The sequence below is a fragment of the Ambystoma mexicanum genome, chromosome 12 (genome assembly GCF_040938575.1).
Source record: "Ambystoma mexicanum isolate Mex_15411 chromosome 12, UKY_AmexF1_1, whole genome shotgun sequence".
Lineage (NCBI taxonomy): Eukaryota > Metazoa > Chordata > Amphibia > Caudata > Ambystomatidae > Ambystoma > Ambystoma mexicanum.
In genome coordinates this window covers 590,895,240-590,922,220 of record NC_090936.1, presented here as the reverse complement: position 1 = coordinate 590,922,220, position 26,981 = coordinate 590,895,240, and the positions used below count along the sequence as shown (strand labels likewise).

The 26,981-nt window shown below is 45.1% G+C and overlaps 1 protein-coding gene across 6 annotated transcripts in view; it reads right to left on the bottom strand.

Annotated features, from left to right (window-relative positions):
- Positions 1-26,981, bottom strand: part of RAD9A (RAD9 checkpoint clamp component A) — a 902,871-nt gene that overhangs the window by 278,658 nt on the left and 597,232 nt on the right. For 4 of the 6 annotated variants that reach the window (XM_069628954.1, XM_069628955.1, XM_069628953.1 and 1 more), the window contains exon 4: positions 10,902-10,992. The exons of the other annotated variants lie outside the window; for them this stretch is intronic. In XM_069628954.1, coding sequence (XP_069485055.1) covers positions 10,902-10,992 — 91 coding nt within the window. The remainder of the gene's footprint in view (positions 1-10,901; positions 10,993-26,981) is intronic. 6 annotated transcript variants of the gene reach the window in all.

Here is a 26,981-nt window from a genome sequence, read left to right as displayed (position 1 = left end):
ATCTACTGGGCCTGTTTCCAAGAGGAGACAAGCAGAGAACACACTTGGCAAAAATGAAAGAATGGATGTCAATATTGGCAAAACACTGCATATCAATGGCGTGGAACACAAGTACGGGACCCTCGATAGAGGGGTGGTGGGCGGACCTGCAAAAATGGGCAATAGTCGAAACATCAGTGTGGACAAGGGCGATGCAAAGGGGAGAAGACAATAGTGGGGCCAAGATATTGGCATGGAACTCCCTGGTGCAGGACCTGTTCGGAGCAAGGAAAGAGACAGCATAGGCGAGCCAGGTGACCTGGTTGAGGACTAACTGTATAAAGGTGGAAGAGTGGGGATTACGAGCCAAAAAGATTTTCAAGGGGGAGATGGCCGGCCCATCTACACCCGGGTGGAGGACACTGAATAGCGTATGAACATCATAGATGGGAGAAAGGAGGCCTAGCCGTGAACCTAGCAGATAAGGACTAATATGGATTCCAACTTGAAAGTGCCAGTAGAAAAGTGTTGTGTGTTTAAGTGGTTTGTGTTTGTTTTGTGTTGAAAATGCAAATAAAAAGACTTTAAAAAATCTTTATAAATAAATCAATTTCTGGTGACTTTTAAAAGGCATGCTTCCATTGTTAGGAAGTCTGGGGACCATGCACATGGCAGCAGTGTGCGGTACAAATCCCACTACCATAACAACCTAGTGACAAGCATTAAATCCAGTGGGGCCTTTCAACACTCATGAGTGAAACATGGAGGATGCAATTGTACTGAGTGTTTGAGCGTTCTAGAGAGCCTCTTGTCACCACATCTTCCATCGGACACTGGCCTAGTCAGTGCTGATAAGCAGAAAATCCATCACACACTATCCAGTGTAACGCACAGCTCGCTGATATGTCTGCTCCAGACAACAGTATTTTGACAGCACAGGTTTGAGCAAGGCATATTCATTTAAACCTCCACCTCACTCTCCTAATGGTATCAAATAGTTCTAGAATAGAGAGTGCCACTGGTTTCATAGAATGGGAACTCTGTCTGGGCTTTCCAAGAACAATGGTGGCAGTTTAGCTACTTGCATGACAGAGAGGAGGCGTCTTAATTGTGGTGGACTTCTCATTTGTTTCTATCCGTCAACTAGACACGCAGATTGATGCAATCCATTCCCTCATCACCACTGTACGTCGGGTGTGGTAACCAAGAATTAGAAGACAGTGAGAACATTAAACTATGCTTTATTGAACAAGAGAAAACTAACTATGTGCCTGCTCCCAGCTAGCTTGTTGGGAGCAGAACGTCCTATCCTGCTAGTTGAATGCCCAATCTGCCTCCCTTTATTCTTGTTCACTCAGCTCCTATCTGCTGAGCATACACGCCCTCTGTTGGGGAAGCAGGGCACAGCATGCGGGTGATGCCACAAAGTGACCCCTCACATTAGTCAAAAAGATTTACATTACAGCAATTTCAGCAGCCTCAATCCATAGGACCCGCACCGGCAACTACAAACTTGGTAAAAACCTTGGATGCACATTGGACAAGGACCTATCCCTCGCCCAGCACATCACCTCCGTATCTAAAACAGGGTTCTTCCATCTACGGCTGCTCAGGCGTATTTTTCCTTACCTCACCTATCATCACTGTTTCTCGGCCATCACCTCCATCATCTTGTCCCGCTTAGACTACGCAAACTGCCTCCATCTAGGCACACCAGCATTTCAACTAAGGAAACTGCAAAGAATACAAAATGCTGCAGCACGCCTGCTCATTAATGTACTTCCCAGAGAACACATCAGCCCTACACTAAAAGTCCTCCATTCGAGGACACTGGCCCAGAATTCCTTTCCGGAGAAAATCCTGCGCTACCAGCCCCCAAGGAGTCAAAGATCTCGCACAGTACATTGGCTAGTGGTGCCTTTTCACAACTCCTCCAGACTGGGCAAGATCCTCATTCTCCGTCCAAGCACCAATCATCTGGAACCCCCTACCCCTACACACGTACAATACCGAAAATCACCTGAAATTCAGGAAGGCCCTCAAAACCTGGCTTTTCCCAACCTCCTCTTGAGCCCCTACCCCTCTCAAAACTATATCGCTGAACCAAACTCAACATCATTCCAATCCACCAATTAGAGCACGTATACCGGCTGCGTTCGCAGCGGCTCACCATGACAAAATATTGCCCCCCACGCACAACACTCCTACTCATCAATACCACAGGGAAGTTGGCAGCATTCACGGAGGTACACCGCAATAAACCTTACTTCTCCAAACAAAAACAATACTTCTACCCACTAAATATCTCATGAATGCCAGCAGCTTTCACAAAGGCACTCCACAACAAACTTTCGCCTCCACAATTCTCCTCCCTCTCCACCCATTGTCATCCTCATCCCCCCCCTCCCCCCCCCCAGCCCCCTGCGGGACTGGCCCGATGCTCAGACTTTCGCTCCAGAGAGACCACGAATAACAAGACCGTGCCATCCACCTGGACAAAGAAAAAGAACGCTGCAGCCAAACTACATCAAAGCATACGGTACGTATACCTTACACCACGTCTGGACACAGGCCGCAGACACGGACATCCATCCATCCATACACCAGAGAATGCAGCTATAGCTATGCCATTCCGGTCTAGCAGCGCACCGAGCCGTCCACATTGAAACCCATGACCTACTTCAACACCTCTGCCACTAGCATACAGCGACTAACAACGAAAATTTAATTCGGTATAGCTGGGCACACATTGAATCTTCAACAATAGCACTCTATCCTAAACCACCAACAGCACCCACCCACGTGCCTGACCTGTGGGCTGTTTAATGGAACCTAGCCAGCCACCTAAGCCCTAACCCGGGTGAAAACGCACACAAGCATCTCTTAATCTAAACTCTTAGAACCTCCTACACATTGACTGCGGTCCCCGGGGGAGTTCCAACCACAAAGCGCCTTGAGGCCATACAAATGGGGAAAGGGAGCTATATAAATAACGAATACAATACGCCTGTTTCTTAAAAAAATATTCACGAAGTTCAATGCCTTTAGAAAGAAATTCAAAATGCCAAGCAGCTCTACATGTTTGAGAATCCTCATCACAACTTTGAAAGGTCAAACACAATGAGATAATGCTACTACTGAAGTGAATCAGCAATAAAGATAAGGAAAATAGAGACAGGATGAAGATTGTCTATTTGTACTTGGTTCAATCACACATTCAAACTGCCCAAGCCAACGGTCCTCTCATGAAGCTAATGGCATTACTGAGATAACACAAATGTGATGGGTGGAAAGCTTTGAATAAATCATAACCATTAGCATTCCTCTGGGAAGCTTCTATTTCACCTTTCTTTAGGATGTCTGTGTCAATATGGTCGTTTCAGAGATGACAGATTAAGCATTACGTCTCCCAGATGAACTACAGTGAAACAAGTTCCAAGCCAAGTGGCATAGGTTGCTAATGTTCACACAATGGCACTGCATGCTATTTTAGTTTTAGCTTCTACCAGCATTTTGAAGTGTAAATATGGAGTGGTTGGGTTAAAATGTGAGACCATTGACTATCCAATGAAATACCTTCTACGACTCAAGGCTGGAACAGCCTTTTGATTGGCCTTTAAGAATATCTTCTAAACAGGCAAAGATAGAGTGTAAAACTCAGCACAAAGACTCCTTTAAAGTCTGGAAAGATGAGAACAAATCACCCAGACTCCTTTGACTCCCATCTAAAAAACATATGCATCGCCCACATCAGAAAGTGGAAAGCTCCGATCCATTAATTTAACTATAATAAACAGTGCCAACCTTCTATGAGAAATGCCAAAGAGGGTCGATTCTCTCACTTCTGGAAAGCAACCTATGAATGACCTTATTAAAATAACTCTGCAAATTGGAAAACCATCAGACCTTCAGAACATCACTTAAAACCTGTCTGTTCACCTAGCACAACAGACAACCTAGTACAGATGCCCATACCAAAAGACCAGCCCGAATCAGGTTGGTACATAGCATACTAATCATTACACATTTCACGCACTTAACTCGGAGATCCCCCTGGACACCTTGCCAAGCACAATGCTGCGGTACAAAACGAAAAAACCCAAGGCAAGACTAAAGACTCAACCAGGTTGGTCTCTCCCATGCACGATGACAAATAAATGTGAACACTCCGGAACTATCACTGCCCAACAATCATCATAAAAACAAAACTAAAGACCGCACAGAAACCCATCCTAATAAATACAGTCACCAAGGGCGATCCTCCCCCGGCCGTCCAAAAATCTCTCTAACCTTCTCAACTTTTCCTTTTCCCATCTTACTCCACCTACACAAAACCTCATGCGTATGCTGTGAGAAACCTGAGGGTGTTCTCACATCTACTCCCCTTGGATCCTCTATGCAGCTGGCCAGGGAAAAGCCATTGCTTTTGGATGCTGCCCATGTGGATGGACAGGCGAGGGAGGACCACCTGAATGGAGGGTCCCTGGGGATTGGAGGTGGGATGCCCAAACAGTATTCCACACCCTCCTTTTTGGGGGAAACCCCTATCCCATAAGTGGTTATAGGATATTATTCACCATGTCCCCTTATTTCTAAGAGGGCGAGGAGATATCACCCCAGGCGTGTTAAAAAGGAGGAGAAGGATTGGGGATGAGGTGCCTTGGGACAAAATACAGTCTCCCCTCTATTCTAGTGACAACCTATCAAACCCTCACCCAACCCTTATGGGTCATTATAAAGCAATTCCCATTTATTCCCCTCTTGGGGTACCCAACAGTACTGAGACAAGGAAGAAGCAACTGAGAGTAATAGACACTACTTACTCTCACCACTTGTACTGGGACGAGGAAGATGCACGAGGGTCAAGCATGTCCCTGTAATCAGAAGCTGGCATAATTAATTAATGGAATACACCTGCAGCCCATCAAAGGACCACAGGTGTATAAGAGGTGGAATGCATGCATAAACACATGAGAGCAGTAGGCGAAGAAGAAGAAAACACAGCAGAAGGCGCTGTGCTGGAGCGCGAGAAGCCAAGACGCCACCCGGGTGCTCCAAGGGATCGTGAATATAGTAGCGGTTCATGACGGTAAAGCAAAGCTGCATTTATTGAATACCGAACTGAGTGAAATAAGCAAAACCTACACATTTTGAATACTGAAATGAAAGGCAAGACTATTCGTTTTGAATATTAAACTGCATGAAACAGCACAATGGCTAATATTGAATACGAAAGTGAATGCAAAGAACAAACCTCCTGAATATTGAACAATAAACTCAAAGCAAATAGGAATACTAAAGTTGTGGAGCTACATTTGAAAAACACCCTGTTGTGCTGAATATTTAACTACTCAAGGAGAATGGGAAGTTCCTGGTTGCGTGACCTGTGATGAGTGGATCGTGCCATTAAACAACTGTGCCTAGACCAGAGAACAACTACCCGTTGAATAATGAATTTCTAAAAGTAAATACAAGCTTTCTGGTTGCGTGACCGGTAATGGGTGGACCGTGTGGTCTAACAACTGCGCCAAGACCAGAGAACGTCTATATGCTAATAAGGACGTTTGATGTTATGTCAAAAGGAAAACTACTATTGGTGCATACCAAACTTGGGGAAGGGAACCTTGAGTTTTAAAGAATTGTTGAAACACAGTTTAAAGACAAAGCTTCAAGATACTTCTTTTGGTGTAATCTTTGGATATTGAACTTGGGGGGGGGGGGGGGGGGAACCCTGAGACGTGCTGCCCTGGAATGATATTGAACTTCGGGAAGGGCATCATGACATATGGTGATAAACTTGTTGAAAAGAAGCTCAAGAGTAAGTCCGAACTGGAAATAGCTCAGAACTTTAGTTTTGGAACACTGTTTGGATTATGGTTCACATCCCTACACATTGTTTTATCTTAGTTGTGAGGGCAAGCATAGGTTTTGGACACAAACCAAGTTGAACATATTGACACAGACTAGCCTTTGTTTCTTTAGGTAGGGAAATCCCACCTTAGCATAGGGCAAGTTAGGCCTTACTCTGTCCTGACATTTTATTTAATAAAAAACCTTGTTAAACATTGAATCGGTTGTCTGTATCTCCTACCATATTGTCAACCTGACAATGCATATTCAATTCTACAGCACTATTACCAATATGCCAGTGCTGGTAGCTAATTACTCTTGGGTTTGGCGAAACAGATGTCCCAGTGCAACTTCATAAACTACAAAGAAACATATCATACCCAAGAATCTGGCAATTCTAGCCCGCACCCATAAACATCTCAGGATTCATCTCTGCATCCCCCCTCTGCTCCCACCAATCCTTTCTCTTATAGAACCATTTGCCAAGAAGCCACTATAATGGCAGAAATTGGGCTCCTAGTCAGATCACTCTCTCCTCTCACCTGGGTCCACTCAGCCCTCTGGCCATGCCAACCTTGTTCATGAACATCTGTCCAATGAAACGAGTGTCAGCTGCTGCCTTCGCATCTACCTTCATCCCCCCGCTCTCCCTACTACAGACACTTACTGTGACTCTGCTCTCAACAACCTCCATCTTGCCATGACTAATACCCTTTTAGGTCACCATTATGTGTCCGGCATTGCAACCATGTACCCAGATAGGTTGCTGTAATGTGACCAACATTTTTATTTGTATTACTTAAAGTACTATTCACAAGTCACTGGAGATGAAGGCACACCATCAATTTGTACAACTACGTTCATGTTTAGGGTAAAAAGATCCAATTTGTATATGGACTTTACCACTAAAACCTTTTTGCTTTTTTAAAGACAAGAAAATGAAAAAATAAGATTAGAAGGAAGCAAACTAATAAATGCTATCCCTATTTGTGAAGGAACATACAGCACTCTGTTTGTTTTGTTTCTCTTTGTTCTTTGATGAAAATAATTTCCTTGATACACTGAAATTAGGAAGTGGCCACCATACATGACAAAGACATAAGCCTGTTTGTCTAAATAAACAACAAACAGCTAATATTCCAAGGGTAGGATGCCCCCGTATTGATATAAATAATACCCTTGACATTCTTGCCCCAATCATGAGGATCCACCTGAAACATGCCTCTAAGCGTAACACCTGGTACGACTCCAAACTTGCAACCCTGAAACGCAAGTACATAGCTGCGGACAGAAGTCTCAGACCTCAGGCTCACTCTCTGACAAACTGGCCTGTCGCCTGCTCCAAAGGCAATACAGACTCGCTATCTGTACCAAGAAAAGGGCCAACATCCAGGCTTGCATCTCTGGTGCATCCAATAACATGGCCGGACTCTATAAAATCTGCAGGGAACTAGCGAACCCCTCCACAGTCTCCTCCACACCTCTTCCATCCCTAGCCCTTTGAAAAGCACTGGCCACACACTTTACTGTAAAAACTTAAGACATCCTGAGCACCCTTGCGTCCCCCTCCAACTCCCCCATCCCCCATCCCCTTGCCTCCTGTGGTCTCCCACTTTGCCTTTCTCTCCTCCTTCTCTCCCATCACACCTGATGAGGTCACCAGAGGTGTCCGCTCCATGAAGTCTCCTCCAAACAGGTTTCCCCCTGCTCGTCCAGAACCATTAAGGACAATATTATCTCCCTTACCACTGCACTTGCTGATTTCTGCAATCACTCTTTTGCTACTGGATCTTTCCCCTCCTTCTTCAAGCACCCCATTGTGCACCCCCTCCTGAAAAAAACATCAGCAGACCAGTCTTGTCCAGCCAACTACAGCCCAATATCTATCACTCCCTTCCTTTGGAAACTCTTGGAGAAGCTGGTTGTGCTCCAACTGACCCAGCACACTGAACATGTTGGTTGCCTCCACGGCCATCAATCTGTATTCCGAGCATCCAGGGGCACAGAAACTGCTCTTCTGAAGACCTGTGTGGAACTGCTTGCATCTCTTGATTCCAACTCTCCAGCTGTTCTCATTCTACTTGATCTCTACTCTTCATTTGATACGGTCAACCACTCCATCCTCATAAAACGACTCCACGATACCCTATGTATCTCAGAGAGGGCAATGGACTGGCTGACCTTCCTCAGTGACCGTCCGTCCCGGCTTATTCTGGGCTCTTTCTCCTCCCACACCTTTACCTCCACCTGTGGCGTCCCCTATGGCTCCAACCTTTCTCCCTGGCTCATTAACAACTACCTTGCTTTGCTTGCACACCTCATGTCCACCTTCTCCCCAAACTTCCAGTGTTAGTCAGATGACACACAACTCTTCCTCAAACTTCCCTATGATCCTCTTCTTACAAATCGTAATAGGTCCGCCTCTATCTTTCATTGTCATATTTGTCTTTCATTCCGATGTTCCCTACCCGTTGCCCTGTGGGTGCTTTGAAACACAATTTACTGGAATATATAAGCGCCTTACAAATGCACAATAAATAGTAAACACAACACCATTTTACATTACATAACAAAAAGAAACCTATTAAAACTAAGTTGGGGTTACACAGTACAGGAAAAATACTTCACGAAAGAAAGGGCAAGGGGGGGATAATGGTTCTTATATTAAGAGGGGAAAACAGGTCAAAGAAGGTACGCTGGGTTCAGCATTGGCAGCACTAAAGCGAGTCTCACAAAAAGGTGGATTTTTATACTCCTTCCAGAATTGTTGGATAGGTGTAAATCCCTAACCAAAATGGAGCTTACAAGGCAAGCATGTGTACATTTATAATTCACTGAAAAAAACTTTAGCTAAGGTATAGTTAAGTTGAGCAGATTTAATGGCCCAAAACCCTTGAAATTCAGCAGATGTTGGAAGTCATGACCAGATTAACTTGGTGCATTCCCATTGGTGTCCCTCATTATGGTATGTCCCCCATAATGCCATTTTGTAGGTCATTGTGAATCCCTTCTCTTATAATATGTATGTACTCAAGGGCTTTGCAACGGGAGCGTGCTGAGTTAAGCTGGTCATCACTTCACACATCCGCTGAATTTCCAGGGTTTTGTTACGGTAAATCTGCTCAACTTAACTTCATCTTGATTAGATTTTTTCAGTGAATTTCAAGGGCTGTTATACCATCTTTTTTTTACAGGCCAATAACCATGGCCTTGTCCACTGTACATGTTCCCCCAATAGTTATTTTTCTTCGACCCACTAGGTGACCGTGGCCACTATACATGTCTTTCGGTCCCACTAGCAAGGGCCTTCGGCCCCGGCCATTGAGCATGACCTTTGGCCATGTCCACTATATATTTTAAAACACTACCGGGCCACTAGCCTTGTCCTTCAGCCATGGCCTTTGGCCGTGTCCTCTATACAAGTTCCCCAATATGTTTCCTTTGGACCCCTAGGTGGCCAGGCCTTCGGCCATGCCCACTGTATACTTAACACTACTGGGCCACTAGCCATGGCCTTTGGCTGTATCCACTGAACATGTTCCCCCAATAGGTTTCTTTTAGACCCAATAGGTAGCCACGGGCCAGGCCAGTAAACACCGCCTTTGGCTTTGCCCACTGCATATTTTAAAGCACTATTGGGCCACTAGCCATGGCCTTCGGCCGTGTCCACTGTACATGGTCCCCCAATACGTTTATTTGGATACACTAGGTGGTGTGAGAAACCAAAGGGTGTCTCACCAGCTAGTCCTCAGGGACTTGTCATCCAGGTGGCCAGGACACAGCCATCGCTTTTGGATCCAGTTCCTGGGGGTGGGCCAGTGGCGGAAATCATCTGGGTGAGGGGTCTTCGGGGAATGGGGGTGAGACAGCTGATGGTGAGATGCGGTATTGCCCCTTATTTTGTTTATCCAACCCATCCTTTGTTTTAGAATGCTCCGAGGCCCCCAACTCCCCCCACCCATTTTTTTACACAAATACTGGGCCGAAGAAGAGGGTGACAGTAACAACATTAACAGGTTTAGGTCGAAATGACAGAAAAAAAAGGTCAAAACGACCAAAAGTTCTAAAAATGCTACCACCAAAGGATCGAACACCAAAAGTTCGATCCTCTGGTGGTAGCATTAAAAAAAAAAACGGGGGCTGCGGGGGTGTCCCCCGCATTGCCCCGCTCACTATACTTTATGGTATAGCGAGCGGGGGCTGCGGGGGACCCCTCTGCAGCCGTCCGTTTAAAAAAAAAAAGAAAAAGAAAAGAAAAGGACCCTGCAGCGCCAGTTCCCAATCACAGAAGTGAAAGGGAACTGGCGCTGCAGGAACCAGCGTGAAGGTAAAGGTAAGTGGGGTTTGTGTATGTTGGTGGTGTGGGTGTGCGCGCGTGTGCGTGTTTTGGCAAATTATCAGGGCTGAAATGTCCAAAAACAAAGTGTTCGAACTTTTGGTAATTCGAACATTTCGTTTTCGGATATTTCAGCCTCGATCATTTCCCCTTCGGTCAAATCACTGGGATTCCATTAACGTACACACATCGTACTGCCATGTCCTGCGAATCGGGTGAGGCAAAGTCAGGCACTTCATTCCAAGTTCATACACCCAATACCAATTGGCTCTCCTCACACGAATAAAAGGCAGAACCCAAAGACACTTTGAGCAAGGCGGAACACGAGAACGAGCAGGGCTTCCAGGACGAAGGCAAACCTATTGGAGTTGAGCGATGGAACAAGGGGCGAGAGCAGCAGGTCGGAAGACCCCAGAGTTTTCTACTGGAGGTCGTTGCCTCCGACAGGACGTGAGAGACACGTGGAGAAGGCTAGATACCGCAAGTGAAAACTGAAATGCGTTTCAAGGACACCAGCGACCCTCCTGGGTGAAAGGCAGAGTTGGGGAGGCGAGGCCAAGCCTGTGGTACTAACCTTGACCCATGAATTGGAAATCTTAAAGCAAAGAAGAAACGCACACAGCTGGTGAATTGGCAAGCGACCTGAAAGGCTGGTGTGTGTTAAAGTTTGAAATAGCAACATTTCATCACAACTGAAGGCTGCACACGTGTGAATGAAACACAAGGAAAGGCAGACCTGTGAATGAACTTTGAAGTAAAAGGTGGCTGCGAGTTCAGCGATAATAAGCAAAGGAGTGGTCCAGTGAAAGGAAGTAGCCAACTCGACTCTGTGAAAGGTAAATTGTTTAAGTGAGAAAGAGAATATACAGCAAAAGTGATATGGAAAAGTTTAACTCCTAGAAAGGGGAAAGTAAAAGTTGAACTATACATTTTTAAGTCGAAATGGTCCTGCAGTAGTAGTCTGAAAAGTAAGCCACGACATTTGAAAGCCTTTGACATCTGTCCGAGCCCGACAGAGGAAGACCGGAAGTGAAGTAAGCTTGGGGAAGGGAGCACCCCCCCTTGAAAGTTTGTGTTGAACTTTATCGTGAGAGGTCTGAGCCTGACAGAGCCTTTGTGAACTTTTTTTGGTTGAAACATTTTTCAAAGTCGAGAAAAGAGACTTAAACATGGAAGGCCAGATGGGCCTCGATCCACATTCTGGAATTGTTTATTGTGTTGGAAGCCGAGCCAGAGCGTGTCATCCTGCCTACAGGGACAGCCTTACTCCGTGAGGTCCAACATGGGGAGAAGAGCTGGTTCAACCACATTTTTCCTTCTTGCATATATTTCTCCCTTTTACACTTTTTTGTACAAAAGATAGGGCAGGCATTAGGTTTTGTTAGCATAGGCAATTTTGATTTGTCAGGCTCCAGTAGGACTGCGTTATTTATTATTTGATTGTCGAGACTAATCTCATCTTAGTTATAGGGAAAACTAGGAGTTTCTCCAACCCAACCATTTCAATAAAGGTTTTACAAATTGTACCCATTGTGTCAGTGTTATATTTGTGATACCATGCCTCCTCTACAGTGACCACAGCCTTTGGCCGTGGCCACTATACATGTCTTTCGTGCTGTGGTAAGTCAGAAGGCGCCGGACAAAAGGGTGGCATTTTACACAAGGCTTTTATTGAAATAATAAGAAAAATACCTACCTTCACCTACACTAAAAGAGTTTGCCCTACCTAATGCATTTATTTAATGTGATACAGTTTTATAAACAAATGTCTTAGTTACTTACCTGTAACTGTATTTCTCCAGCATTGGTATCTTTCATAGATTCAGATGCTTGAATATTCCCCGTCGTCAGACTGGGAATCCTCGGTGATAAATTTAATAATAAATTTTTTTTTTTTTTTTTTTTTTTTTTTTTTTAAATATATACACATTGCTACCTAGCAGTGCATGTACATAGCCCATTATGGCCTATGAGCCATTTCATTGTGTAGTCCCTCCACCTCACTTTAGTCCTTTATGGCCCCAGCCAATGAGGTGGCAGGGCTTAAGCTCCGCCCCCGGCAGCCATCTTTAGATTTTGAACCGTAGAGATTACAGTATGATTGATGCCGAGCCTAGAAGCAGCCTCTCAGGGGAGGCGGGCGGGCGCATGTGAATCTATGAAAGATACCAATGCTGGAGAAATACAGTTACAGGTAAGTAACTAAGACTTCTCCAGCATTGGATTTTTCATAGATTCAGATGCTTGAATAGAATACCAAGCAGTTAAAACATGCCACCTATATATATATATATATATATATATATATATATATATATATATATATATATATATATATATATATATATATATATATATATATATATATGCATAAATACAGAAAAAACATATTTCTGATCAAACCTTTACCATGCAGCAACACAACGGTTACATACTTCGGGAAAGGTGGGAAAAGAGGCTGGTCCTAACTTATACAAAGAGATGGCGGAGCACTGCCTGTCCAACTGCAGCTTCTTTGCTGGTATCTTCAGCCAGGCAGTAGTGTTTGGCGAAAGTATGCAGAGTGCTCCACGTGGCGGCTCTGCATATGTCCTTCAATGCCACCCCTGCGTGGAATGCTGTTGACGCCGCCCTTCCTCTGGTGGAGTGCGCAGACGGCGGTCTAGTTAAAGGGTCGCCTTTCAACTGATGGCAGTGGGTGATGCAGGACGATACCCAGCGTGCCAGACTTTGTTTAGATATATGCTGACCCTTGGTACGGCCAGAGAAAGAAATGACTAGCCGGTTTGAGGAGCGGAACTCCTTGGTTCTTTGCAAGTAAAACTTCAACACTCTAGCAACGTCTAGAGAATGTAATGTTCTTTCCGCTTCAGAAGCGTGATTCTGGAAGAAGGTTGGTAAAACAATGCGCTCAGTGAACGACATCTCCGAAAGTACCTTGGGGAGGAACTTCGGGTGAGGCCTTAAGATGACGCGGTCCTTCTGGAACAAAGTAAACGGGGGTTCAGAAGACAAAGCTTGTAACTCACTGATCCTTCTGGCTGATGTGATGGCTATCAGTAAAGATGTCTTCCAGGACAAGAATTTCATTTCGCATCTGTGAATGGGTTCGAAGGGAGGTTGCATGAGGGCTGTTAAGACGGTGTTGAGGCTCCATTCCGGAACTGGTGTAGGTGTAGGCGGATAAGTACGCATCAGTCCTTTCAGGAAGATTTTAACCGCTGGTAAGGAAAGTAAGGTTTGCGTCTCCGCGGTTACTGTGTAAGCCGCTATGGCTGACAGATGGACCTTGATAGAGGACAGTGAGAGCCCCGACTTAGCCAGGTGCAACAAGTAGGGCAGAATCTGATTAACCGAGGCCGTGAGGGGATCGATTGCAGAGGTCTCGCACCATTTGGAAAACCTGGTCCATTTCCTGGTGTAGGTGACTTGCGTGGACGGGGCTCTAGCGGCCCTGATGATATCCCAGCATTCCGATGGTAACTTTAGGTGCATCAGTTTGCGCTGCTCAGGAACCATGCTTTGAGAGACAGGCTCCTCGGGTCGTGGTGGAGGACCTTGCGGTTCTGTTGCGTCAGTAGATATTGATGCGTCTTGAGACGAATCGGGGGTTGACAGGATAGGTGCCTCAGCGTCGGGTACCAGACTTGCCGTGCCCAATCCGGTGCAATTAGAATCAATGAACAATCCTGTTCTTTTACCCTGCGAAGTACCCTCGACATGAGGGGAATGGGTGGGAAGGCATAGAGGAACTTCCCCGACCAATTCACTGAGAACGCGTCTCCCAGTGATTGGTGCTCCGGGTATCTTGAAGCAAATATCTTGCATTTTTTGTTGTTCCTGGTGGCAAAAAGGTCGATCTGCGGATGGCCCCATAAGGCAAATATCCGTTGGGTTTCTTTTTCGTCCAGCTCCCACTCGTGGGACGCTGAGTATTCTCTGCTTAGCCTGTCCGCTAGGACATTGTCCACTCCTGGAAGATGCTCTGCCCTGATCTGCACCCCGTAGTGCAAGGCCCATGCCCAAAGCTGTTGGGCTTCTTGCGACAGGATCTGTGACCTCGTGCCTCCCTGCTTGTTTGTATAGTGCATGGAGGTCGTGTTGTCTGTCTGGACTGTAAGAACTTGGCCAGCTATAACCGGTAGGAAGGCTTTCAGCGCCAACCTTACGGCCCTGAGCTCTAACACGTTGATGTGGAGCTGGGACCCTTGTGTGTCGACCAAGAGCCCTTGGTTTGGAGGCCCGCAAGATGAGCGCCCCAACCTGATAAGGAAGCGTCCGTCCTCAGCAGAAGGGTCGATGTCGGTGCTTGAAACGGCATCCCCTGCAGAAGATTCCTCAGAACATTCCACCATCGAAGGGCCTTGTGCAACGTCGATGGAATCTGGACAATGTCTTCCCAGCCTCCGAAAGCTTGTTTCGATTGGTGGTCCAGAGCTTCCTGCACAGGTCTCATGCGAAGCCTGCAGTTCGGTATGAGGAATATGCATGATGACATCATGCCCAATAGGGATTTGTAAGAGCGTACGGATGTTGTCTCTTTCTGTAGGAAGTTTGAAGTTGAGCGTAGAATCGCTGCTATTCTTTCTGCGGATGGCTTCACTCTGGGAATTCTGGTATCGAGTTCCGCTCCCAGGAAGAGAGCTACCTTGCTGGGAATAGGGCAGGATTATGTCTGGTTTATGGAGAAACCTAACTCTTTTAGGAGGTTGACAGTCCTCGACACTGCCGAGCGAGCCTTTGCAGCGGAACTTGCCTTTATCAGCCAATCGTCCAGGTATGGAAAAACGTCCGTTCCTGCCCTCCTGAGACTTGCTGCTACCGGCGCCAAGCATTTTGTGAAAACTCTCTGAGCCGATTTTAGCCCGAACGGGAGCACTCGAAACTGAAGCTCTCCCACCGTGAACCTGAGGAACTGCCTGTGCGCTGGATGGATCGGTATATGGAAGTATGCGTCCTCCAAGTCTAAAGTGGCTAAGAAGTCGTGCTTGTTTAACCAAGATAGCACCCCTTGTAAAGCTACCATCTTCAATGTTATGCGCTTGATAAATTTGTTGAGTGCCCTCAGGTCCAAGATGGGTCTCCATTGACCGTTTTTCTTTCTGACGAGGAAGAATCGGGAGTAGAAACCTTTTCCCCTCTGAGAATAAGGGACTGGTTCTACTGCTGCCTTCTGGAGCAGTCTTTGCACTTCGGACATGACCTGTGTTAGCATATGCACTCTGCGAGATGTTGGAGGCAGGGAAGGAGGTTGGTCCAGAAATTCTAAGGTGTGACCCTTTTGGATCACCTGTAACACCCATTTGTCCGACGTAATTGATTGCCAGCGCTGGAATAACTGGCTCACCCTTCCCCCCACCGGGGCTTCAGATGATCGTCTATCTTCTTTCCAAAGAGATCTTGTCCATCAAACGGCATGTCTAATATCTGCGCCTGTACTTCAGGTCTAAAGTTAGTAGCCTTCATCCAGGCTTGCCTTCTGAGCACTGTGCCGTGCGCCATCTGCCTGAAGCCTGATTCGGCCACATCAACCGCTGCGTCGATCATGTGATCCGATGTTGCTTCACCATCCGCGATTATCGATTTTGCCTCCTCCTGGAGCTCTGGTGGTAATTGTGTCGCCAATTTAGACATGCAGAGCCAAAGCTCGCGATCAAAGCTTGCGGTCATGGCCAGCGCATTGCCCGCTCTGATTGTAAGCGATGCAGAAGATGATACTTTCCTGCCCATGGCTTCCAGTTTACGTCCGTCCTTATCCGGTGGTGCCGACAACGGTGAGGAGGGGTTGGCAAGTTTCTTTCTGGCCGCCACTGTGATAACCAAGTCTGGTTTCGTATGACCTCTCAAACAAAGAGGTGCCGAATCCGGAGCTTTATATTTCTTTTCTGGCCTGGACACCAGCGCTGGAGTCGATAAGGGTGTGGATAGGATCTTGGATCCGGAATCCCAGATGGTATCGAGGAGAGGAATTGTGGTAACTGTCCTCCTTCGTTTGTCCCTGTGCTCATAGAGCACTGATTTCCTTTCCTCAGAAGAAACCTGAATTTTAAACAATTCTGCGGCTTTACCTATAATGGTGTGGAAAGAGACGAGATCATCCGGCGGTGAGGCCTTGCCCGGCGAGTCTCTCCTCCTTGGCTTCTCGACTACGTAGTCATCCCACTCACTGGATGAGTCTGGCTCCTGTGTTATTTCTCCTTCTTCTGGTTCCGAGAATTCTCTAAAAGGATCCTCCTGCCAGTCTGATACCGAAATGGTGGACGGTACCATAGTGGGGTCATCATCCGGAGATCGCGGTCTGCGCGATGACTGTGGCGACGGGACTCTTGTAGGTGAAGCACTGTGGGTGCTGCTCCTTGGTCTTCGAGCAGGTTCCGGTGATCCCATCCGTTTTTGCGGTCTACTCCTGTGAGGAGAACAACCAGATGTGCCTGGAATCGGAGAAGACTCTCTAGGAATAATTTCTGATTCTATGGGATCAATCGGAATTTGCTTCTCCTTTTGCCGCCTGTAAAATTCTTCTACAATCCTCTGCACGGATAACATGAGTATCGGGTCATGAGGGTATTCGGATTCTCCCGTGGACGGTTGCCAAGGAGGGCTGTATTGTTTAGGTAAGGGACCGGTGGACTCTTCCATCACTTCCGCATCAGAGAATTCTTCCTGAAGAATTACATCCGGAAGTTCTGTCATGTGACCCAAAGGTGAAAATTGCTGTACCAGTGGTTCAGTTTCAGTATTCTTCTCAATGACATTGCTTTCAATGACAGGAGTTTCAAATGTGGAAGGCCGCAATTCCTCCGTAATTTGCGGTGCTATCTTCGTCAACAAACATCCCGTATGAGATTTCGTCGACGACTGAGATTTTCCCGTCGACGAGGGCTTCGCCAGCGACGACTGAGCTTTTCCCGTCGACGAGGGCTTCGCCGTCGACGACGACTGAGGGTTTGCCGTCGACGAGAGCTTCGTTGACGAATGTGGAATGCGTTTCGTGGACGACTGCGTCATGGATGAATGCTTCGTGGACGAGTGGTGTTTGCTCGTCGACGATTGCTTCGCGGTCGACGTGTCCGATGACGATGATCTTATTGTCGACGATGTCTTAAGCGTGGTCGTCGTCGTTGCTGGTTTCGTCGACGGTATGGCCGATGACGGGCCTTTACCTTTCCCTTCATTCGTGGGCGGTTTCCCCGCCGACGACTGCCCCCCCCGTTTTTTGCAAACTCCTCCTTACCTCTGGAGGCAGATTTTGCAGACTTCTTCTGGCTTGGTAAGTCAACTGGAGGCAGAAAAGGTATCAATTCCAGCTTCCTCTTTTTGTACTTGGGAGAGGAACTCCTTTCCACTGAAGAGTCCCTTCTCTTAGAAGTTTGTCTCTCAGATGGAGTGCTGGATTGGACAGGAGCTGTTCTGACAGACTCTTCGTCCGAAGATTGATCCCTGGATTCCAGGTAAGAAAGGAGTCTTCTATGCCTGTCATGAAGGGTCTTGGTGGAAAAAGTTCTACAAATCTCGCATTTTTTAATGTCATGTGGGTACAGACAATAAATGCAATGCTCGTGGGGGTCTTTGTTGTAAACCAATTTCTTTTTGCACCTTGTGCAGTCCCTGAACAGGGAAGGCTTCCTGACAGCCTGAGGTGCCTCCATTTCTGAAGAGAAGTGCAGTCGACGATTTTGAGAGGAAAACAAGTTTTGTCTCCCAGGTTAATTGGAAACAAAGCCCCTGAGAAGGGGAACAAAATGGAATATATTTACTAAATATATTCCACACAAAAGTAGAAAGAATTTGAAAAAGCTCAGAGAGCTTGAGGATTCCCTGTGTCTGTTAGACTGCGGTGAAAAATCTAAAGATGGCTGCCGGGGGCGGAGCTTAAGCCCTGCCACCTCATTGGCTGGGGCCATAAAGGACCAAAGTGAGGTGGAGGGACTACACAATGAAATGGCTCATAGGCCATAATGGGCTATGTACATGCACTGCTAGGTAGCAATGTGTATATATTTTTTTTAAAAAAAAAACATTTTTATTATAAAATTCATCACCGAGGATTCCCAGTCTGACGGGGAATATTCAAGCATCTGAATCTATGAAAGATCCAATGCTGGAGAAACAACTTTACACATTCAACTAACAATCATATCAATCCAACTTAACATAAATGAATACATATATAGTCAAAAAGAAAAGAAAACAAAAACAAAACATATACAACTTAATCATGGAGAAGCCCAACTTCAATTCAACATATTAGGAGGAAAAGAAATGCATATCCCCAAATCAGTAGCAACCAACAAAATAACATCATCAAGACCTAGTACATCATTATGAGCTGACCCGATCCAATCCATAGTACACAGCCGATTATGCGGTCATTAGGCCGAGAGTGGCAATTTATTGTAGGATCTCCGGGTTTGGCCCTCTCAGGCAGTATATGGGGTGACCTAAATGGCCCTTTAATGGCAATTGCTTTTTCAGCTTCAGACCAAGTTCTGAAAAGGGCTAACTGCAATCTAGGGTTAAGGGTGTTAACACATTGATGCCAAAACTCAATGTCCCTTATATGTTCAAGACAATGTACAAATTCACTAAGATTTTTACTGTGATTGATACTCATCATTGGACAGAGTTAATAGATGTCTCGCCGTTTCCGGCTCAGAACGAACCCCACAAATTCTACAGAATCTTTATGGATTTAGCCAGAGATTGCTCCAAGGCTATGTTCTCCAGCGTGGGTAGATGATTAATACGCATCAACAATATAACCCTCCTAAGAGCTGGACAAGGGCACAAGTTTAAGTACATTTGAGCCTTTTTTAATATAAACAGTATAAACGTCACAAACTGATCGTTTTTTAAAGTTGCTAAATGTGCATACTTATTCTGCAAATCACACAAATGTAGACACTTATGTAAGTGGTAAAACATACATTCATTGTCTTGTCCCCACCGAGGGGTCCAGAAGATCAGCTCACACAGTGCTTTCATATCTTTCTCAAATCTAGACTGGTTACTACCTCCCAGATCTTCCTTTACGGACACTAATAGGGGATTAGTAGGACTGCTCTGAATTTTGATGTACAGCTCTGCTCTTTTCCGAACCACCATTGCCTTAAGAGAAAGAATACCCAACTCTAATCTTAAAATGGCCATGGGAATACATTGCGGGAGTCCGAAAAGTCGCATCCACAATTTTCCCTCTAATAACTGTAACCAGTCAAGATTCATATTCAAAGATTCTAATGCATAAATTACCATAGGCACAAAACATTGAATGCAAAGTTGACGCACACCCCAAACGTGGAATCCACTTTGATCTTGTGTGAATTTATAAATCATAGTTGTTAATTGCGCTGCCCTGATTTTACGAGCCTGCATTCACAGGAAATAGTGGCCTTTACGATCACATTCCACACCAAGATATTTATAGGAATCTGTATATTTTATCTCAACTATTCCTATGTGCATGCTAGGGCGTGCAACCTTGCCAGCAGTATATAGGATTAGCTCAGTCTTGTTATGGTTAATAACCAATTCATTAACCTCTGCATATTGCCAAAAACCTCTGGGCCGATCTAAGTATTCCACTGATTGTATGATGGAACAGCACTAGGTCATCCGCATAGGCCATGATCACACTGAGATGAGCCAATCTTGGATGGACAGTTTCGAACTCCCCGTAAATACTCGGTGATGTCCGACAAACAAAAAATTATAAAGCAAAGGGGCAGTTACGCACCCCTGCTTTACTCCTCTCAACTGTGTGATTAATTTCATCATGCGGCCCTGGTTATCCAATCTCAACTGCACTGTGGTATTAGTATGAAAAGTTCCAGGTAATGAATCAGGCCATCTGGACATGATAGATTTTTAGGTTTTTGCCATAATTTCCCTCTATTAGCTGAATCGAAAGCCGCCCTGTAGTCGATATATAGGGCGTATAAAGGAGGGCTATTTGATGACTGCTTTACTCCTGAGGGTGTCCATTATGAGCAGGTTATATGACGTAGAATACCCTGCCCGGAAGCCACTTTGAAAGCGATCTGAAATTCCAATTTTATCTGCCCATATCTGCAGTTCTCTTAATAACAATGAGGCAAAAAATGTGCCCGTGCTGTCAAGCATAGAGAGTAGACGATAATTACCGGGGTCTGTTCTACTACCTTTTTTGAAAACTGGTATAGGAATGGCCTTTTGCCAAGACTAAGGGATTCTACCCTCTGCCAGCACCTTTTCAAATAAGATTTTCATGAGACTTGCCCAGAATGAAGGGTTAGCTTTCAGGACCACGTTGGACAGGCCATTAGGACCCGGAGCTCGGGATGCCTTCAATTTGCTGATTTTGTCAAGGAGATCATCTGTAGTGAGTGCAAACCGGGGTGGGGGGCTATTAACTTGGGACCACTCTTCAATGGCAGGAGGATGGGATCTATACCGTTGCATTTCTCAAGAAAGGTTGTCCATTTTTGGACGCCCATAGGATTTATCATAGGAGCCCTCTTATTTCCCTTTGCCTCCCCCCAAGAGTGACCAGATGTTCTGAGAATTTCTAGTGCAGTGTTTCAACCTTGTACTGCCACTGCTCTAATTTCTTGGGCTTTTTTTGTGCTTTTACCCAGGCACAATATTTATTTTTCAAATTCCTGACTACAATCAAAGAGCGCCCAGTACCTCTGATCTTACGGATGTGTCCTATAAGTATTCGCTTGACATCCCGTAGTTCCTTATCATAGGTGACTTCCGTAGCGAATTGCTTGAACACTAAAATAATTCTACAGGTAGCATGCTTGCCTGAAAAAATTATGAATCAATTTTTCAATTTCTTCAACTGTCATAGATTTGAAGTTGCGTGCGTGACTCAGGCTCCATTCACCCGCTGCCTTAACCGCCTTCTCAATGTTTGTTCCATAGCAGATAATTTGATTAGCAGTATGATTTACACTTAATACCCCTGTGTTTATTTTCTCACAGGAAGAAGAAATGGTGTCAAGATTCATGATAAGTGGATCAGGATACCCCACGCACTTTCAAGGACAATCATATAAACCACAATAGATGTCACCTCGGGACCGATATAGATGTAATCAAGAGTGCTCCATTGGCCCAATAGCTCATGTAATGCCGCTTGAATCTGTTCCCGACGAGTAGCACCCGGTCGGTTGCAGACATTAACCAACAGCACTTTTTCCAATTTTTGATTCACCCTTAGATTTACTTCCACAGCACTTATATGATCTTCACATAATGTTACTATCTTCATACTTTCCATGAAATTGGGTACCCCAATCAACAACCCCCCAAATTGCCGCCCCAGGGTCCCCTTCGTGACACAAGTGTGGAATAGGGTATATCCGTCCATAATGATATGGTGCTAGCAGCCAGGTTTCTTGATGTAAAAAAAAAAATGGATTGCTTATCAATTAGTGATAAAGATCCTTTAGTGGTTAACAGATGATTGAATCTCCGAGTGTTCCAGCTCAACAACGAGCAAGCTCAGGGCTTCTGTAATACCATCGGCAAAGAATCTGCCAACCACTTCAAAGTATTTTGAATGTCAATCATCTGCACTTTCTTCCCTTCAATGAGGTCCAGTTTGGACGGCTTATTATTGCCCTGCGTCTTTGGTTGACTAGGAAGTGATTGGGCTTCTTCCCTAATAAAATCCACCCACATACCAACTTGTGTTAAACTGCTTTTATGGGTGCGAATCAATTGGGCCGTAGCCAGAACCCTACAATGCAGAGCTGACACATTAGGATTACACGCATTTAACGGTTCAACAAAAGAAAAATCTTCTGAGCGAATCACTCGCAACTGAGGTATTGAATGGAATTTGGTTAACACCTCGCCTCTTGTCAACCATTTGTCTCTCTTGTTTTTATTCAAGTTTTTAATAATACAGATTTTATTCTCAGGACAATTAATGCCTCCGTCCTCCTCCCTCTGCTGAGAGACTTCCAGAGTCCGCAAGTTAGATTTCCTTTGGGGCGTAGCGTATTTGTTTGTTTCACTATTGGTGCAAATCGAGGAGTCAGATTCTTGGTCGTTGCTGCCCAAATAAGAAATTTCATTAGAATTTTCCAGGAGTATCCAACTGGTCAAAGTTCCTGCAGTTTTAGTCTGTCCTTCCTTAGCCTTCCGGGCTCTTTTCCTTGCTTTTTTAGATTTTATCATGGGAACATCAGTGGCTGGTAATGGAGAAGCAATGACCATAGGGACTTTTTTGTTAGCCGCTCATCTTGCCATCCGTCGCTGCTTTCTGGAAAAGTAGATGGCCAAATCTTCATTAGGACCCGATTTGGGTTCATTGTTGGTTGGTAGGCCATCTGCCTCATTTTCTAAAACTGAGGGAATCTTTTTCAGAGCCTCCGTCTCCTGTGCCATAGTTGGGTCAGGGAGACCAAGATGTAAAACTGTATTAACATGTAGTCTCCCACACAACTTCAACAGTATTTTTAGTGCAAACTGCATAGCTGCCATTGAGCCTTGTAGCTCAGTAATTGCAGTTAAATTTGATTGGGATAATACACTAGGCCTCGACTCATCTAAAGGCCCTGTACCTTCCAGATCAATTAGCTGGTTAGGTGAAGCTGAGAGGCGACCCATTTTCGGAGCTGTTAATGAGCTAGTAGCCAGATTCAATGGCTGTTCCACAGGAAAAGATGCTGGTTGAGTATTAGCGTCTAACAGTTTCCGCCCCTCATTCCGACCAGATGGTGCAGAGTTCTCTACATTTAAAACCTGAGCTTTAACTCAGAGTATACCCTCTTGCAACAGAGATTTTTCCTTTCCTATAGCTGCCATGGATCTTTGGATAGAGAGGCAAAGATCCAGCAATGAGTTGTTATCGAGGTCTTCATAATTAGAAGCCTCCAATCCCTGAGTCCCATTAAGACTGGGGACCGTAATTTCAGGAGAAGCTGTAATTTCTCCCTCATGACTGGTCTCTTTGTGGATAACTTTAGGAATTGACTTTTGGAAAAGGGCTGGGATTGTTCTTTTCTCAGCCTGCCCGCCAGTAGATGGCACTGACTGCTTCGTAGAAAGCAGGATTGCACTTTCTTCATCAATATTTTCCCTCCTTAAATTGTATCGAGATTTGACGGCTTTCGCCATTTCACCCGCGGCGTCACAACCAGGAGGCTATTAAAAGCGTTAACGCTAAACAGTAGCGTGTACAATAAATCGGAAGGGGAAACAGTCAATTAAGTCAATAAATGACCAACAATATACGAATGAGCGGGAGGCTCGGGATCAAAGAGGAAACACCTCCACAGTCTCCCGCAAGATATGAACAGCAGCATTAATAATGCCACTTACCGCATGTCTTTGCGACTGGACCAGTCCTCAATCCACTATCGCAGTGGGTCTCAACGTCATGTACTCCTGCCCACTCCTGCTCACGAGTGTCCACGAAGGACCACTTTTCCTCTCACTTCTTCCCGCGCGCTCCACGCACAGAATGCCTTCTTGTAGAGTCTGAGTGCCTGAGGTTGCTGGCTCCTCCTCACTGTAATAGGCACTGAAAATAGACTAATCCACCACGAAGGACCACTTTTCATCTTAATAGAACTAGGGTGTTCATCCTCGGGGTGGTTGGTCCAAAGCAAACTCTGTCCTTGTCCAAAGACCAACCTACCTCTGAATCTAACACTAATCAAAAAGGATTTAGAAAACAAAAAAGAGGCTCAGGAGATTGACTCCCTTCTCCTGGCCCATCTGGGTCAGCCTCAGGGAATGATTTTATAGTCTCTTGTAACAGTTTTGATTAGCCTCTGCAGTTCCTCAAAAGGGACTTCTTTGGTCTTTCTCAAGTTTACAATGATTACTGGCTCTCAATGTCCAAAACAGCTGTTTCCTTAACTGCTGTTCATATATTGTCCCTCTCCTGGTTTCTTGGTTTTTATCAAGCGTCCAATAAACTGTATTCCCAGTATTAGGACAACAGAGGTTACTCTCTTCGACTCTTGGCTTTTCTTAGGGTTTACCCCACTCACTGTGAAAAGGGAGAACACTCCTGTGGTTCTCTTGGGTTCTCTTCTAGCTTTCATAATTACTACTCTGAGGAAGATTGCTCCTATAGTAATTTTTCTTAGGTCATTCTTAAGTACTGTAAAGAGGGAGATCACTCCCGTAACACTCTTGGCTTATCTTATGGTTTTCACAATTATTGTGACGAGGGAGATCACTCCCATTAACATTCTTGGATCTCTTATGGTTTTCACAATTATTGTGACGTGGGAGATCACTCCCATAACATTCTTGGCTTTTCTTATGTTTTCACAATTACGTTGACGAGGGAGATCACTCCCATAACACTCAAGCTTTCTCAACTCTCTGTATCCCTCACAAGTCTCCCACTGCTCCAGTAACCTCTGCCTCGACAGATGCACGTCACCTTGGGGTTGCAGGCTGGCTTCTTTCTCATAGGCCTTCTCAGTGGTTCTCTTCCCAGCTTCTCATCGCGTTCCACAGAGCTGTTGGTTTAGCGGTTCCAGCACTATTCACGGACCACACAGTCCACCTCCCTGAGGTTATACCACTGTCTGAATTCTCTCAAGATTCAAGTGAGTCGGCCCTTCACCGGCTCCCGGAATGCTTCTCCGTTAGTTCTATGTAGTCCCCTCGACTGAGGACCAATTTCCTCTCATCGACTTCTCTCCCTAGGCTCGAGTTTCCCGAGCTCTGTTGGCTGGACACCGGCTTCTCCTCTCAGCAAGTCCTTCCTCTGTTCTTAGCCCCTGTTGCTGGGTCCTCCACAGCAGAGGATCAGAGTCCTTCCTTTGTTTCAAAGAGGTATTTTTTATGCCTCCTTCGGGCCAATTCTTCCCAGTATTGGCTATCTTCACTGAAGGAGTGGTTATTGTTCCATCACTCTTCTTCTCAGCACTATTGGGTTTCAAGCTATTGATTTTCTTCATGTCTCCTTTACTCTCTATTTGTAGTGGTTTTCGGTCTTGACTGATCTTACCATAGCAAACAGTTTCTTCTGGTTGGACTTCGTGTGACAATAAAGACTGCATTGTCTCATAGGAAAGAGGATTAGGGAGTTCCTTCACGGAATGGCAATCCCTATCCCCAAGAGGGGAGTCTCTCCCAGTGAGGTACCGCTTGCCGCCACCCTTGAGGGGAATGTTGCATAGCAGGCTTACCTACCTTGCCACACAGGGAAGGGCTCCCATGAAATCCCATGAATTGTCACAGTGACCACTGTATATGTTAAAACACTACCGGGCCACTATCCATGGCCTTTGGCAGTGTCCACTGTACATGTTCGCCCGAAACTGGGTGTGGAGGGTCAGCAGAAGGAGACAGGCTAGATTTATCCATTCTCAAGTTGGTTTTATTTAAATAATATCAAAACCGCCTCACTTTCACTAAACTATGGCTTTCCCTACCTAACAAAACTAACTGGGGTGCTCGGTCAGCTGTGTAGTCCAAAAGTAGTAGTCTGTCATCGGTCAAAATCTTAACTACTCTGACCCTACCACTAATACAAAACAACTAAAGTCCAGGAGTTTGACTACCTTCTGCTGGGCTGCTTTCTCAGCAAGTTTCATCAATATAGTATCTGCAGGTATTTGTTGGCTATCACTTGTATCAGTTTAATTCCCTTAGGGGATTCTTCCAATGCTCTTGGCCTCTTCTCGTCTTTTCAAAAATCCCCTTTAAAAGGCATTTCTTTTCCTAGAGCTTCTTTCACTCTTGACTATCACAAATTTGAAAGTCTCTCTTTATCAGACATCCAACTTTTATCTTGAGTACTATGAGCAATCATATTCTTCTCAAGAGTTCTCAATCCTCTTACTTGGCTTGCACTTATGATGAACCCTCTCTTTTTATTACTCAGCTTCTCACTGGGAGGAGTATGAGGAACACAATAATGACTTTCACTCTTCTGGTTACTTTGCGTCTTATTGAGCCGAGTACGAGTATAGTATTCGTTATACTCGCTATCCTCCCAGGGGGGCTCCCGCTCTTTCCGTTACTTTTGTGGCGTTGGAACTGCGTGATCGGGTCGGTAGTTTGCCTCCAAATTGAATTCAACCTACAGAAAAAAGAAATGCACAAGGAAATTAGCTCAACAAGAGGGAATACAAACACACAACAATTCTTCAATTAGTGAAGATGTCACATTTGCCCGGATGAAGGCTTGGGTGTTTTTGAACATATTTAACTCTATATGGCCAAAACTCGAATAGGCAAAAGGAATTATCTTTGTTTGTATTCCCTCTTGTTCAGATAATTTTCTTTGGCATTTCTTTTTTGTGTAGGTGTGAATTCACTTTGGAGCCACGTTGCTACAGAGTAGTGGCACACTGTGTTTAATGTTTGGTGTCGACGGGTATTAGTTACCTCTTCCTGTCTGAATAAGCACCTTTTTTGTGATCAGGATATAGCATCTTCTTGTACTTTTAGGTGCGGTTTGTACATCAAGATGAAATTAGTATTTTAGCATGTCATGTAGTGATGTATGAGTAATATGTTTGATTGGTTGTTGTAGGAGTGGAGTGCGTTTAGTAGAACGTGTGTGTGACTGTTTTTATTGAGTATTATGTACTCTAGGGTACTTTGAATACCGTGTGATTTAGTACTGTACTTACGCCCTGGTGCTTTAGATATTTTTGTACTGTTCTCACTTTCACCTTGCGTCTTTTGCACAACTTTGGTAAAATATAAAAAAGTTGTGTTCATTGTATTGATAATAAATATAAAATGTGCTAAATATTTACATGCAATGGATGCTCTCTTGCGTTTGGTTGTTGTTTCCCACTGATCCACTGCTGACAAAATAATCAATGTGGGATGATCTCAAGTG